At 36.2% G+C, this 14,672-nt stretch overlaps 3 protein-coding genes and 1 pseudogene across 5 annotated transcripts; 3 read left to right on the top strand and 1 right to left on the bottom strand.

Annotated features, from left to right (window-relative positions):
* The first annotated feature begins 239 nt into the window (after positions 1-239).
* Positions 240-3,742, top strand: LOC125214884 (rac-like GTP-binding protein ARAC3). Of its 2 annotated transcripts, none has more exons than XM_048116093.2 (8): positions 240-379; positions 601-797; positions 1,709-1,796; positions 1,877-1,986; positions 2,340-2,403; positions 3,035-3,099; positions 3,196-3,261; positions 3,346-3,742. In XM_048116093.2, exons 2-8 carry the CDS (start codon positions 699-701, stop codon positions 3,448-3,450), a joined length of 597 nt encoding a protein of 198 aa, XP_047972050.1. In that variant the 5' UTR covers positions 240-379; positions 601-698; the 3' UTR covers positions 3,451-3,742. The 2 variants fall into 2 exon arrangements, with proteins under 2 accessions (XP_047972050.1, XP_047972049.1); XM_048116092.2 differs by lacking the exon at positions 240-379 and adding an exon at positions 380-497.
* Positions 3,743-8,106: 4,364 nt separating this feature from the next.
* On the top strand, positions 8,107-9,014 carry LOC125208984 (putative BOI-related E3 ubiquitin-protein ligase 3; annotated as a pseudogene). Its single transcript, XR_016136140.1, has 2 exons — positions 8,107-8,379; positions 8,453-9,014. The product of XR_016136140.1 is annotated as a putative BOI-related E3 ubiquitin-protein ligase 3 (transcript).
* Positions 9,015-9,765: 751 nt separating this feature from the next.
* On the top strand, positions 9,766-11,937 carry PIS2 (Putative CDP-diacylglycerol-inositol 3-phosphatidyltransferase 2). Its single transcript, XM_048115159.2, has 10 exons — positions 9,766-10,027; positions 10,102-10,186; positions 10,279-10,328; positions 10,536-10,575; positions 10,715-10,759; positions 10,843-10,908; positions 10,993-11,107; positions 11,179-11,235; positions 11,323-11,421; positions 11,633-11,937. Exons 1-10 carry the CDS (start codon positions 9,967-9,969, stop codon positions 11,684-11,686), a joined length of 672 nt encoding a protein of 223 aa, XP_047971116.1. The 5' UTR covers positions 9,766-9,966; the 3' UTR covers positions 11,687-11,937.
* Positions 11,938-12,063: 126 nt separating this feature from the next.
* LOC125214225 (high-affinity nickel-transport family protein) lies at positions 12,064-14,166 on the bottom strand. The gene is made up of 2 exons (XM_048115158.2): positions 13,755-14,166; positions 12,064-13,044 (listed from the first exon to the last, which is right to left on the bottom strand). The coding sequence occupies exons 1-2, from the start codon at positions 14,049-14,051 to the stop codon at positions 12,205-12,207; spliced, it is 1,137 nt and encodes a 378-aa protein (XP_047971115.1). The 5' UTR covers positions 14,052-14,166; the 3' UTR covers positions 12,064-12,204.
* Positions 14,167-14,672: the final 506 nt, after the last annotated feature.

Genomic DNA, 14,672 nt, shown 5'->3' with positions numbered 1-14,672 from the left:
CACGGACAGACTAAAATTGAAAAACAAGACTCCTATTTGGGGACGAAGGAAGTATACACCAAAGAAAAGCATAACTAAATTACATTATCCTCAAAATCCTTTCCTTCACATGAAAAAACATGTGAAATTAAATGTGCATTCAATTTTGGCAAAGATATTGAATCTTGAAAACCAAACTAATTTTCCCAAAAAAGAAAATGATGTTTTTCTCTTTATGTGCTAGCAAATGACAAGACGACACGTGGAGTCGTATGCCGCTACTTCTATAGCTGTCTCGTAGCTGGCTCTCTTCACATTTGTATTTAAAAAAAAACTCCATTTTCTCTCTCTCTCTCACTGATAATCTCTCTCTCTGCGAAAATCTCTCTCACTTGTTATGGTAATGTGCTTCCCCTCTCTCTCTAGCAGCTCTATTTGTCTCTCCTTTTCTCTCATTAGCTGCTTGTTTCTGAATTTTGACTGACAATGAATGCGGCTGGTGAATTAGGTGTCGTGCGGTTGGTGATTTGTACTGTAATTAGGTTTTAATTTCGAGGTTAGGGTTTTGATTGGGTGTTAATTGGAGATTTCTAACTGATTTCCTCGTGATTCCTTGTGCAGCTAAGCAGTTCATTGGCTGCTAACCGGTGTTGCAGAGGAGTTGCGTGAGTTGGGGGATTCGCGAAATTGGAGCTGTAGGTGGACTTTCCGGCGCGGAGATGAGCGCTTCTAGGTTTATTAAGTGCGTGACGGTGGGCGACGGAGCTGTGGGGAAAACTTGCTTGCTCATTTCTTACACTAGCAACACTTTTCCCACTGTAAGTTTTGTTCTCCGATTCTATTGATTTTTTGTTGTAATTTTCATTCTGTTGCTGAGATTATTGATGTTGGTATTGTTCAAGCTTTTGTAGTGAATTTAGTTCGGGCAGCCTTGCATAATGGATTATTCTAATATTGATTGGAATTTGGGGTTTTGTTCTGTTAAATATAAATTTGGTGGAATTGGAGGTTAATTAATGAGTACCTGATTAATATAGTTTTGAACAATCAGTAGTGTGAAAAAGAGGTGGATTGGGAATTTGGGATATGCTTTTGACTGGATCCTTTCACCTTTTTGTCACCCACAGCCTCCTTTTTCCAAATTACCAGTTTTGTTTTAGTTTTTTAAACATTTTTTTACTTCATGTGGTTTAGCTTTATCTTTTGTTAGTTGTTACATGAATAAAAATTCAAAAACTGTATTTATGTATCCTTGGATATGTAGATTCCTTTCTTCTTTTAGTGTTTCCTGGTTTACTTTTCACTGTGTTGCCTTTTTTATTTAAATGTAGATCTTCTTAGTAACATAGTTTTGCAACTCACTTTTCATTGATTAGATTGTTTGTGCTAAAGAATATTGAATAATCCAAAAGTTCATTGACAAGTATAAGTTTGTGAATTTTTCTTTCGACCATTACTGGATCTGTGAGGATTTCTTTATGAACTTCTTAACATAATTTGGTGTAGTCTCAAGTCAGTGTGATTGAAAGAGTGTATTACAAAACGTATTGGACTGTAGGCTCTCCTTGCCCTTATCTGGTTTACTTTTCCTTTGGTGCTAATGTGCTATAGGATATCATGTTCAAATTGGTTACACTCACGTCACATGTTTTATAGTTTTCAACAGTGGATTTTTTTCTTCTTGGCTACTGGGTTTCTAACTGGAACTTTTTTGGTTTGGTCTAAACAGGATTATGTCCCGACTGTTTTCGATAATTTCAGTGCCAATGTCGTTGTGGACGGAAGCACTGTTAATTTGGGATTGTGGGATACTGCTGGTAAAATGATGGTTCCGTGCATATTTTCTATCGCATCTTTAAAAAAAATATGGAACAGGTAGTCACTCTTTATTTTACAGGTCAAGAGGATTACAACAGATTGAGACCGTTGAGCTACCGTGGAGCTGATGTCTTCATACTCGCCTTCTCTCTTATTAGCAAGGCCAGCTACGAGAATGTCTCTAAGAAGGTGAGCCTTCATTTACCTTAGTTGGGTAGGAATCCTGACATCTTCATTTTGTTTGATTTCTAGTATAACAGGTACTAAAAAGGGGAAAAGTAAATTTAGAAATGCAAGAGTAGCTAATTTCTATTTTGCTTCATTTTACCAGGGATCAATATTTTCTTGGCACTTTGTTAACCTTTTTAATAGCTTTTGGTTCTTTCTTGTACACCATTTTTTTACTGAATAAGCTGGAGGGCTTTTGATTGTATGAACTTTGTTATGCTACATCCCCCAGACTTGCAACCTCACCATGTCCTGCTGAAAGTAGAAAAAGTAGTGGATTACGTTGTGCTGATTGTTTGTCTTTCATTTTTCAGTGGATTCCTGAATTAAGGCATTATGCACCTGGAGTTCCAATAATCCTTGTGGGGACAAAGCTTGGTGAGGATCTGATTCTATATTTCTTCCACTGCACAGAACTAATTTCCCGCATGCCCTTTTTTTGCCTAAAACATTTTTTACAGTTAAATATGCCCATTTGCTGACTAACTATCCTGACATTAGATTATTACAATGCTCAAAATTTTAGTCTTAAATTAATTTTTCTATATTTTCACATGACATATATCATGCAACACATTTTGTATTGAAGTTACCACATTATTCATTATTGACATTTCTCATAGTAATTTTAGTAGAATCTATTGGACTAAACAGTATTACGGTCAAACATTTACCATTGCAACTGAGCTTGGTAATACACACGACTTTGCATCTTTTCTTCTTTGTCCATGCAAGAATGGAAGGATGGGAGGGATTTGTATTGTCATGAATTTTATCCTTAATGAATAATGACTCATGTAAACAAGCTATTGAACATTTTATGGCTGTTGTTTTTCGTATAATCTACAACATGTTATGAAATTTGTAAGCCAATAGTAAACTACCAAGACACACACACATGGAGAGAGAGAGAGGAACACATGTGGTCTTCCCTTTCTCCCGTTCTTCCTGCTTTGATAATTCTTTATTCTTTTTATAGTGGTCCAATTTGAATCTTATTGACTTGCAGATCTTCGAGAGGATAAGCAGTTCTTTGTGGACCACCCGGGAGCAGTGCCCATTACGACAGCACAGGTATGTTTGCAATGTAAATTCAGCCGTTCATCCTCCAACTATCTTGCCTCTTTACCTACAAGTGGAGTATGAGCGATTTTCCTTTTCCTTTCATAGGGAGAGGACTTGAAGAAATCGATTGGAGCTGCTGCTTACATCGAATGCAGTGCTAAGACACAACAGGTTAGAAATTCAAACTTTGAACTGAACTACAAATTTTTAGTGGATACATTATCTGACAGAATATTTATATACCTAACATTGCAGAATGTGAAAGCTGTCTTCGATGCAGCAATCAAGGTTGTTCTGCAGCCACCCAAGCAAAAGAAGAAAAAGAAGAGAAAGGGCCAAAAGGCTTGCAGCATATTATAATTGGCAACGAGGATCGATCCTCTTGTTGTTTCAAAAGTGTACTACTCTACTCCTACTCTCCTTTAAAGATGCAAATGACGTGAGCTCTATATTCTTAACTTGACTGTATTAGGGAGATACCTTGAAGCATCGACTAGTCGATTTCACTTTCTTAGTTAATAGTTTTTTCACAATGTATGTTTGTGATTTGAGATGTGTGGTAATATGAAAAATTCCTCCGTTTTAGGCCCTGGATTGAACTTGCTTGTGCATTCTAATCTCCTACTCTATTATGGAAAAGAATATTTCTATATCTTGTGTTATTCTTTGAGTGTTTTTTTTTTCTTCAAAATAACATCATACTGCTATAATTGCTTGTGTTGTGCTTCAAAAGCTTGTGCTTATTATCCTCCTCCCCATTATTGTTGTGGGATTGTTATTGATTTTGATTTTGATTTGTGGATTGCAACAAACGATTGAATCTCTGTGTCACAAGGATTTGATATACATTAGCTAGCGGAAGCGTACATCCAACCATTGACACGAGCGAAATATTCAACGTTTAGAACACAAAATGTACGTCTGGAAATGGATACTTCTACTTTCTTGCGTTTGCACGTATTGACGGTGTATTCGTATGTATGAAAACATGGAGAGAAAGGGATCCAAATACGACGCCTATTTATATCTGTTTTCATCAAAAGAGGCCGGTGGGCCGTGAGTAGGGGGACAACTCTTGCTCCGTCACTTGGCCGAGGGACAAACAGGGGGATGGGATGCTTGCAACGCGTCTCCGTCTTATCCCATCCACCTAGGAGGTGATGCATCCCTTGTGTTGCAGATGCTCTAACTTGCATAAATAAAAATATAATACACTGTAAGTTAATCCATTATGCAAATTGATAAGCCGAACAATTTTCAATTTATTAGTTATGCAACTATTGGATTACATATAAAATCCTATTTCCCCATCTCATAAAAATATGTGTACTTTCCATTTTCGTCCCTCCCATAAAAATATTAGTGTTCTATTTATGGAAAGTTATCCCAATTCATTACTCCTATTCATAAGTTATTTACAACTTATATCATCTTCAAAACACTAATAATAATATGGGTCTCACTATCCACTAACACTACTTTAACTATCCTTCTCCTATTTTCTTACTTTACCAATTTTGTCTTAATTCCCTTGTCATATCATATACCCATATTTTTATGTGACGGAGGGAGAATATACTATAATTAGTTTCACGTAGTTTCCTCCCTATAATAAATTGCTACGCGGGACACAAGTGGCATCAACAATTAAATTGAAATGAAATACAAATTTGAGAAACAATTAAATTGGTGAAAATGTGTATATCACAATTTTCAATAGCGGATTTAGGTGAGAGTAAGATTGACTCTTCTCATCGTCGGTTTATGGGGTTAGAAAATCGGTTAAATTTAGTTTGCCCCCGTTCTTTGTCTGCCATCCATTTTAAATGACAGTTGTTGAACGCCTTGGACGGCCTCAGCGCCGATGACGACTCCTACCTTATGTTGCCCCTTATACACCATTGTAAATGATGATTGCCGCACTGTCTCTATTTGTGGAAGATAGTGAGGCAGAAATAGAGGGAATTCACATCACGTGGATTGCAACCAAGTCCACCAACCATGAACACTACTTCTCCAACATCACTATCTGCAAACCACATGCTTCTCCCATGGCCTTACCTTTAGTTTCTCTCACTGTGTGACTGTGTTTTCCCCTTTCCCAACTTTTTGTAATCTACTGCATAAAAAAATTATCTAAATGAGAATTCCATAATATGGAAATTTGCACGAAGACAAATATTGATCACTCGAGATTAAATTGACTAAATATTATTCAAATTTAAATTGGTTCAAGAATGTCAAACATTAAGATTCATACATCAAGACTAATCTAAATTGACCACTTTCCATTCTTGTTATGCAACATATCTTATTTGTGCACTTCATTTATCTTAAAAGTCATTATTCATGTCACTAATGTTACAAATGGTATAAAATTCAGAATTCAATTTGTCCAATTTTTGTAACTTCGAATAAATGAACAAAAGAACAAACCGAGCAATGGGTTTTATGTAATTTGTTAAGTCAATGACAACAATAACAGTTTTTAAGGTATTAGAGCAAAACCAAATGAATAAAACGTGAACTAAACAAGAACAATGCCCACAAATACTTGATCTCACATAAGTTAACCTACATTTATCGCTACCCTTTTTTTTAATCGAAAACACCCATTGTGGGTGAAATATATTCGTTGAATCTTTCAAAGGATTCAATGTAGCCAATGGTTAGAACCTTTTCCTTTGAGTGCATTTCACACATGTTTACAACTCATTTATATTGTGTTCAATAAATCCTAAATTGTTATACTCCCTCTGTCTCATTCAAGATTACCATATTTCATTCTTTGTTTGTCTAATCAAGATGATCACTTTTTAATTTAGAAAATAACCCCCTCTCTCCTTTTTTCTCATTAAAATATTCAACTACTTTTTTCCACTCTATTTTAGTCCACTTAACAACACTTCCTAAAACCTCGTGCCACTCAAGAATGTGGTCATCTTGAATGGGACGGAGGGAGTAGTTCTCATACATGTTTTTGTCACAAGGAAACTTTGTCTAACATAAAATAATTGTAACTCGTTACCTAACAATAGTTGCTTAATACCACAATAAATGTAAACAATAGTTGCTTGAAGCCTCTATTACATGTATAGATACGGGGAAAATGATAGTGATGGGACATGAAAATGACATGGATTCATAGTATCAATGCCCAACATTTTTATTCACGATTGTTGTGTATATCTATCTATTTATATACATATATCATTGCAACACAATCACGATGGAGAAGTTTCCTCGATTTTTCATAGTTATATAAGATCGTGGGAAATATGTCTATTAAATTTGTTAGGAAATATGTGCACTAGGGATTGATAGGTAACTAAATCGTGTAGCCCATTGACTGAACTCGATATATAATGATGAGTAAAATTACGTTTTTGGAGTTTACACTAAAGACCTTTTCCCCTTCTTTTCTAAAGCAAACTTTAAGTTTCTCATGTTCTTAATGATGTCTCGATCTTAGTCATCGCTATGGTAAATCGACAAATGGTAAATCGAGGACTGATGTGGTATACAAGAATAGTTTCATTTTCAAGAAACTAAAATTTCTTTGATTGGGCAAGGATCCTCTGCTGTGCACAACAGGGGCTATGTTATCAATCACAATAGGAGATCCAAACCATCTCTAATTACTTACAAGATCAGTCATTCTCTACGTTTTTGCATCTCAATATTAAGCACAGTTTAGGGCTCTAGTTTAGCCATGTAATGACATTGTATTGGTTCTTTCGCTTTCTAGTCATTTAAGCTTATGTCGGGTATCTTGATTCTTGGGTGTAGCTTGGAGTTTCTTTTCTTATTTGGTTCTGTTATGCTGTTGTCCATTTTCGGTGATTGTTTGTCCGTTGCTGTAGGAGGTTCTGTCGACACCACTTGTTGTTTTTCTTCTATTAGCTCGTAAATAGTTTCTTACCAATACAATAACAACTTATAATAAAAGAGTCTTAAACTATTTAATCATAGCCTAAGTTACTCAATGTGTATATGCGTGCGCTCTCATTATAAATCTTTCGCTAAGTTATACAGTGAAATCTATTCGACATCGTACACCCTTTTGCTTAGCCGTTCTTTTCTTTTAATGGTTAAATAAATACTTATAAATTTTAAAGATCGCGGCATGGTGGATTCGAGCAGGAGACTTTTCCCTTAAGGCATTACAAGGAGAGAGGGTGAATCAAGAAGGCGAGGCCCCTACCATTTCCTTATGTTTTTCCGCTTCCTTTTTAAGCTTTATTTATTTCGATTGTTTTTACCAGATTTTCAGTTACTCCTTCCGTCTGCCGTTAGGAGTCCCAGTCACTTTTGCGTACTCGTTTTATAAAAATGGTACTCCCTCCGTCCCATAAAAGTTGAGTCGTATTCCTTTTTAGTCTGTCACAACAAAGTTGAATCATTTCCTTTTTTAACTAAAGACAAAACATCTAATCACTCTTACTTTTTTCCATCATTTACTTTACTCTCTCTTTATCTTTCCTACTTTTTTCATCTCTCCTATTTATTTAATATAAATTCTTAATTTCCGTGCCCAAAAGTTTTGTCTCAACTTTTATGGGACGGAGGGAGTAATAAATAGTTAAAGTGAAGAAATGGTAGAGTAAGAGAGAGAATAATGTTGAGAAAAGTCTAATCTAAGTTATTCTCTCTGTTACTTTATCAGTTCTTCACTCTAAGTACTCCCTCCGTCCCAGAGAAGTTGGCACACTTTCCTTTTTAGTTTGTCCCACAAAAGATGCCACATTTCCCTTTTGAAAAAGTTCTCTCTCACATGAATATAAAAATTATATTTTCTCTCTCCATTTAACACACAAAACAAAACCTTCTCGTGCCATTTTCAAAGTATGCCAACTTCTCTGGGACGGAGGGAGTATTTATTATCACTTTTAAAAAAATGAGTATGCAAAAGTGACTGAGACTCCTAATGTCGGAAAGAGGGAGTAATTTATTTACAGAGTAAACACATTTCATGTAAACCCCCCATAAACACATTTCATGTAAACCCCCCACTATAAATAGCCCCTCTCTCTCTCTCTCTGAGTTCGCTCCTCTAAAATATCACCAATGGCGATTCAAGCACACTTGTTTCCGGATAATCAATGTTTCCCGCTGCTAAATTCTCAGGATTTCCCAGCCGAAAATGGCCGTGGATTCGATCATCCGTGTTTCGCGCCGCAGCAATTGATCCAGTTCGATCAGTTTCCGAACTCCACAACCGCTCAATTTCACCAATTCACGACGATCGAGAGGAAGAGGTTCCAATTCGATCAGTTCCTCAATTCACAGGTAACAGAATCAATCAACACGCTTCTAATTTCCGAAATTAATCAATGATTATAATCATTCGAATTTTGAACAGAACGAGAGATTGAGAGCGGCTGTGCAAGAGCAGGGGAAGCATCAGATGGCGATTCTGATGAAGAAATGCGAACCGCTGCTGCAGCAGAAAGAAGAAGCGATCGCGAAGGCGGCGGAGCTCCGCACCTTCATGGAGAGAATCGAGATCGAGAATCTGACGTGGCGGAGGAGAACGAGGCGATGATCGCGTCGCTGAGGGAAAACGGAGCCGGAGATGCGGAATGGTGCTGCCGGAGCGTGGAATTGATGGAGGAAGAGAAGGAGAAAGCGGTGTGCAGGTGCTGCAATTCGAGGAATTCGTGCGTGGTGATGCTGCCGTGCCGGCATCTGTGCTCGTGCCTGAGGTTTTTCTCGATTCGTGCCCTGTTTGTAGTGTGGTGAAGAAAGGTGCTACTGAAGCACTGCTTTGATTTTTCATTTTTTTTTTAATTTTAAAAACAAAAGCTCTTTCTCGTCTAATTTTTAGTACTATCTTTTTTTATTTTTTATCATTTGGTTTCTCGCGATAATCAGGATCCATTCATAATTTTTTAGTGATATAATAAATAAAATAATTAATCTCATTTATTGTAATAATTCTATTTATGTACATTAAATATAATATGATCAATTAGAGTTAATACCAAGGCATCTAGTTTTTCCTATTACTAATTTCCATCCCAACTTATAAAAAAGTCGTTACTCCTAATGAAATATAGAACCAATTCAAATACAAATATTACGCTATGAAATATTGCACCAATTCCAATATAATTGGTAGTATTAATTAATAAAAAAATTGTAAATATATTGAGAATGTAAAAAATGATCACTCATAAAGCATGGAGAGTACTATTATAAAATTACTACTACTAGATTTAAGCTAATTACAATGAATACTGTTACGCATATATTTTACGTTTGCATAATTTGTTATTACATGTTCTATCGTATACATTTGTTTCTACTCTATTATAAAATTTAATTAAAAATCAAAGTTGGATTTATTATTTTTCAATAATTTTAAATAAATTAATAATTAATAACATAACAAATGCAGCTTTAGCCTTTAAATGTTATCCATGTTATGTTAAAAATTAATAAAGAATAATAATTATAAATGTATAACACAATCTAAATAATATGCATGGATTATATTTATAGTACTATATAGGAGTAGATAACAAATTTTATGTGTAATGAAAATAACATAATACTTTTCTGTAGATAACAAGTTATTGATTAATGTGTATGAATAGAAATTGATTAAAGTAAATTGTGACTATTTTTAAAAAAGGAAGAAAGTATATTAAACAAACTAATCTTTCTCGTAAAAAATTGTGCATCATTTTCGAATATGATTCTTTGCTTAGCTCTTGCAATCAACGGTTTGTTTATTACTCTCCCAAATTCCCCCAATTCTGCTTCCAAAAATCCACGCGAATTCATCTCGAAGAGCGAATCCGTGCGGCCGAATCCGTTGATCGAACAATCCACCTCCTAATTTGCTGCAGAAATCGCCTCAGATCATTGTCAATGGCGAAGAAGTCCAGACCTAGCACCTTGTCCGTTTATCTCTACGTCCCAAACATAATCGGTAAGCATTGATTTCTCAACACTTTCGCTTCTGCACTTAATCCGTGATTTGACTGATGTATTCTTCTGTTTCAGGTTATGTGAGGATTTTAATGAATTGCTATGCTTTCGCGATATGCTTTAAGAACAAGTACCTTTTCTCCCTTTTGTATTTTGTTAGGTGAGATTCCTGTCTCTGTTTTGCTCATTTTTCGTTTTGATGAATCATTATTGTGAATCTAATGTTGTGTATTTTGTAAAAAAAAATTGTAGCTTTGTGTGTGATGCTTTGGATGGATGGTTTGCACGCAAATTGAATCAAGGTTAGGGTTTATTATGATTTACTTTTCTCTTTTAATAAGCGTGGATTGAATTTGAGGCATTGGCCGCATTGCGTAGCTTGCTGGTTAATGTATTGTATGCTTGAATGTTGGCACATTAATGCAAAATTGGTCATTCATAGTGTGGATTAGTCTCACCTGCTTATTACAGTGGAATTTGGAATAACATATTGAATATTGTGTTTCCAGTTTCGACATTTGGTGCTGTTCTTGACATGGTTACAGACAGGTATCTTTTGGTTGTTCGTTTGTAATACGATGTCATGATGTTTATTTAATACAGTACGTCTGTAGTTTGTTTCTAGTAAGCTTGCATTTTAATCATTTATGAAAAAAGTATTACAGTTTGATCCATTTTCACATTGCAGGATAAGTACAGCTTGTCTGTTGGTTGTACTCTCCCAAGTTTATAGGTAAATTTGATTAGGTTTTACGGAATTCGAATTTCTAAAAGTGCGCTACGATCTTAGTCCTCACTCGTGATGATGTTTTGCAGGCCTGGGTTGATTTTCTTGTCATTGCTTGCTCTAGACATTGCCAGTCATTGGTTGCAAATGTATAGGTATATGCTCTGTTTCAGACCTTTCGATGTGTTTATTCTTTCCTCGGAGTTAGCTTCTGTGTTTACTTAATACTTTGTCTCCAGTACCTTCTTGGTGGGCAAGAGTAGCCATAAAGATGTTAAAGATAGCAGCAGCTGGCTTTTCAGGCTGTACTACAGGAATAGGAAGTTTATGGGTTATTGTTGTGTTTCTTGTGAGGTAGCCGTTCTGTTACTAGAGATGTGTCTCAAGTTTTGATTTGTTACATAATTTGTTGGCTTGGCTGACAGGTGCTTTATATTATATTGTTTCTTCTGGCAAATAATCCGACTGAGAACCTTATTGAAGTAAGTCTCGCGTTACTTGAGTGTATCATATAGCATGATACGAGACATATACTTATAGCATCCTATTGTTTGTTACTTTTCTCTCAGGTTCTATCAAATGTTTCAACGCGAAACTGGGTCTACCTGACTTTACTTCCTTTGAGTCTCGTTGGATGGGCGATCAAACAACTAATTAATATCATACAGGTCAAGAGTTGATACCAAGAAATGGTGTTCCTCGTTTTATCTAATGATATCTCAACAAATGCTATGCCATGTGCATTAATCTTAGTTGTAATATCTTCTATTTCTGAATTACTCTCGCAAGTTCATAGTTTTCCTCTGGCGCATCATTTCTATATTCTCCTTCATCATGCCTATCTTCGACTCAAACTGATCATTCGTTTTCTGGTTGTAGATGAAGACAGCTGCAGATGCGTGTATACTCTATGACATTGCAAAGAAGCAGTAAGGGGGATGGCCGGCCTTGCTTCGTTTTTTGGTTTGTTTGGTGCAGCGTGTTGATGAGTAGGGACTGGCATCAGAAGCTGATTACGAGATTGTCAATGAACTCAAACAAGATCACGTGTCTCGACTGTACACAACCATAGGGTCGTGTTTTACATATCTTCTCATGTCTGAAAATCACATGTTGATTCACTTTGTAGAAATGTAAAAATTGGTTAGGCCGTTTATTCAAATGAAGCACAAATTTATTCTTGATCTCTGAATTATTTCATTTAGTGATATATCAATCTTAATCTATGATTTTATTACATCTCTTTGATTGCTTCATGATGATACAGTATCAAATGAGAAATTACAATATGGTACTATACATCAAGTATATATAGAGGCAAAAATGCATTTATTTATAAAATTAACATTAAAAATACAAAGCTGCAACGATGAGCTTTGCCTCTCAATTCACTAAATCAATTACCTTCAGATCCTCAGCTACATAGCATAACTCAAGATTCATAATGTATGTCAATAGAGACTAAATCCAAAATACTGGCTAACTAGAAGAGCAAGCCCAAGTGCGATCGCGATGAGGGAAGACGCCCACGTGAGCTTCTCTGTAATCCGAGGAACTCTCTCCTTTAGCGCCTCGCTACACGAGCCTATAAAGACGGTATAGCTTCCCATCGCGATGACAGTCCCAACTAGAAACATCGACAAAAACGCAGCACCAGCAAGCCGGGAAGGCAGAGCAAGTGCAGGCAAGATCATCATCAATGCATCAGGCTGAAGCCCGTGAACAATTCCAGTGGCAAATGTAGCAAACCCGATCTTCTTCTTTCCAACTGGCTGGCTCACAAGGTCTTCGTACTCACTAACATCACATTCGCCATTTTCTAAGGCGACACAAGGTACGGGGACCTCTGAAGCTTCCCGGATCCCCATTCCACCAATAACAAGCAGAGTTAAGCCCACAACTCTCGTTCCCCAGTTTCTGATCACCTCAATATGAAGTCGGTCTTTCAAGAGTAAAAACAGCAGGCCGAACAGTAACTGGCCAGCATCATGCCCACATCCCCACAGAGCTCCAACAGCAGCACTTTCCATTTTTGTGCGGCCGATTGAGAGTGGTGCTAATGCAGCAAGGTGGTCTGGGCCAGATAGCGTGTGCAGACAGCCAGCAAAAAAGCCCGTCCACGCGCTGCTTAGAAACTCACTGCGGACGAGAGTGCTACCAACTGCAGCTGCAGCTGGACCTCCTGATTTGGCTGCGGTTTGGAAACTTGCAAAGGCTGGAGATACGGTAGCTGGATGGAGAAACGTTAAAATGAACGCTGATAGTAGTATTACCTTCCCAGCGTTAACCACCTGTAACAGATTTTTAAACAATCAATATATTTGGGTCAACTAGCTCATTCGTCCTGATTTTTGATACGTGATCACTAATTATTACTTTGACGAGAGCTCTAATCTCTATATACAAAACATAAGGGGATCTTGGAAAGCAGCACAACACATTTTGTCACATAATCAACCATACATAAATTTATGATTCAGTAACTAGCATTTGACATATTCTAATCATATAAGTCACTATCAAATGGAAAACAAGGTCGATCAAATGAACTAGATCACTTGTTACACTTTTGACACAAAACACAGATTTTGGTGAGCAGCATTCTGCAATATCATTTTCTTTCTCAGAGAAAATATTGTTTTAGGCCAAAAAGCCTTGATCTTACTCATTCCATACTTTCCATTTGTCTTAACATCTAAGAGAGATAATTTCTTTGTTCCTAACATTATCTAATTCTTCCTAAATTCCAAATTTTGTGGTTTTTTCTCATTGATTAAAGCATACTGTTATTTCCAATGCTACAAAGATTCAATCTTTAACAACATGATCACATATGAAGCTCAACACACCAATTCAAAGCCACATTCAACCCCATATTTATCAAATCGAAGAAAGGAGATTCACTGCAAGGCTACTAAAAAATTCTCACAAAAACAAGTAAATTAAACCCAAAATTGAACATAATCACTCATAAAATTAACAAAAACAATCCAATTCAAACCTTCTGCTGCCGAGACAATTTCAATTCAAACCATTTGAGAAACCCCGGCTCCGGCGCAGACACATTCCGCGAATCCACAACAGGCTCCAAATTGATCTCCGGCGAATCATCCACACCTCTGCGGGGGAAAATCCCGGAGCTGTTCACATTGATGCTGCAGGAAACCGACTTCAATCGGCGCGGAAACGGAGGCGATACGAGCCTCTGGGGCGAGTCCGCTTGAGCGAGCTGTGGAAGAAACGGCGAATTGAGGCGGCGGTTGAGAGGATGGGAATTGGAGTAGATCAACCTCTCCATTTTCGTTGCTGATTCTGCCCACCAACTGCTCGACGAAATTCGCCCCCTTTATTTAATCGAAGGGTTTGGGAATTGGATGGATTTTGGGGTTGAAAAGATTAGTTAAAGAAGATAATGCATTTAGACTGTTGGATTTGTGTATTTACTCTCTTGATTGACAGTGAAATTTGAACAGTCTCTCTTTCCCTTTACTAAATTCTCACAAAATCAATGCTTTCTTAATATTTTTCATTTCTTATTTTTAAAATTACCTTTTCATCTCTTCATATTATTATTATTATTATTGTTATTATTATTATTATTATTATTATTAATTATTGTTCTTATTATTATTATTATTGTTCTTATTATTATTGTTGTTCTTATTATTATTATTGTTCTTATTATTATTATTATTATTATTATTATTATTATTCTTATTATTGTTATTATTATTATTATTATTGTTATTATTATTATTGCCAGACATGTTTGGTAGGGGTGTTAACTCATCTAGGGATGTAACTCCATAAAAAAAATCATCCCTATCAAACATGGCATCTACATATTAATACTAAGGGTGTGTTTGGATTGTCTTATAACATCAGTTAGTGTATGTTAAATGGTGTTATTGGCATTTAT

Source organism: Salvia hispanica, chromosome 3 (genome assembly GCF_029641045.1).
Source record: "Salvia hispanica isolate PSC_SH4W2 chromosome 3, Shi_PSC_v1, whole genome shotgun sequence".
Classification (NCBI taxonomy): Eukaryota; Viridiplantae; Streptophyta; class Magnoliopsida; order Lamiales; family Lamiaceae; genus Salvia; species Salvia hispanica.
This window is presented reverse-complemented; position numbering and strand designations above follow the sequence as displayed.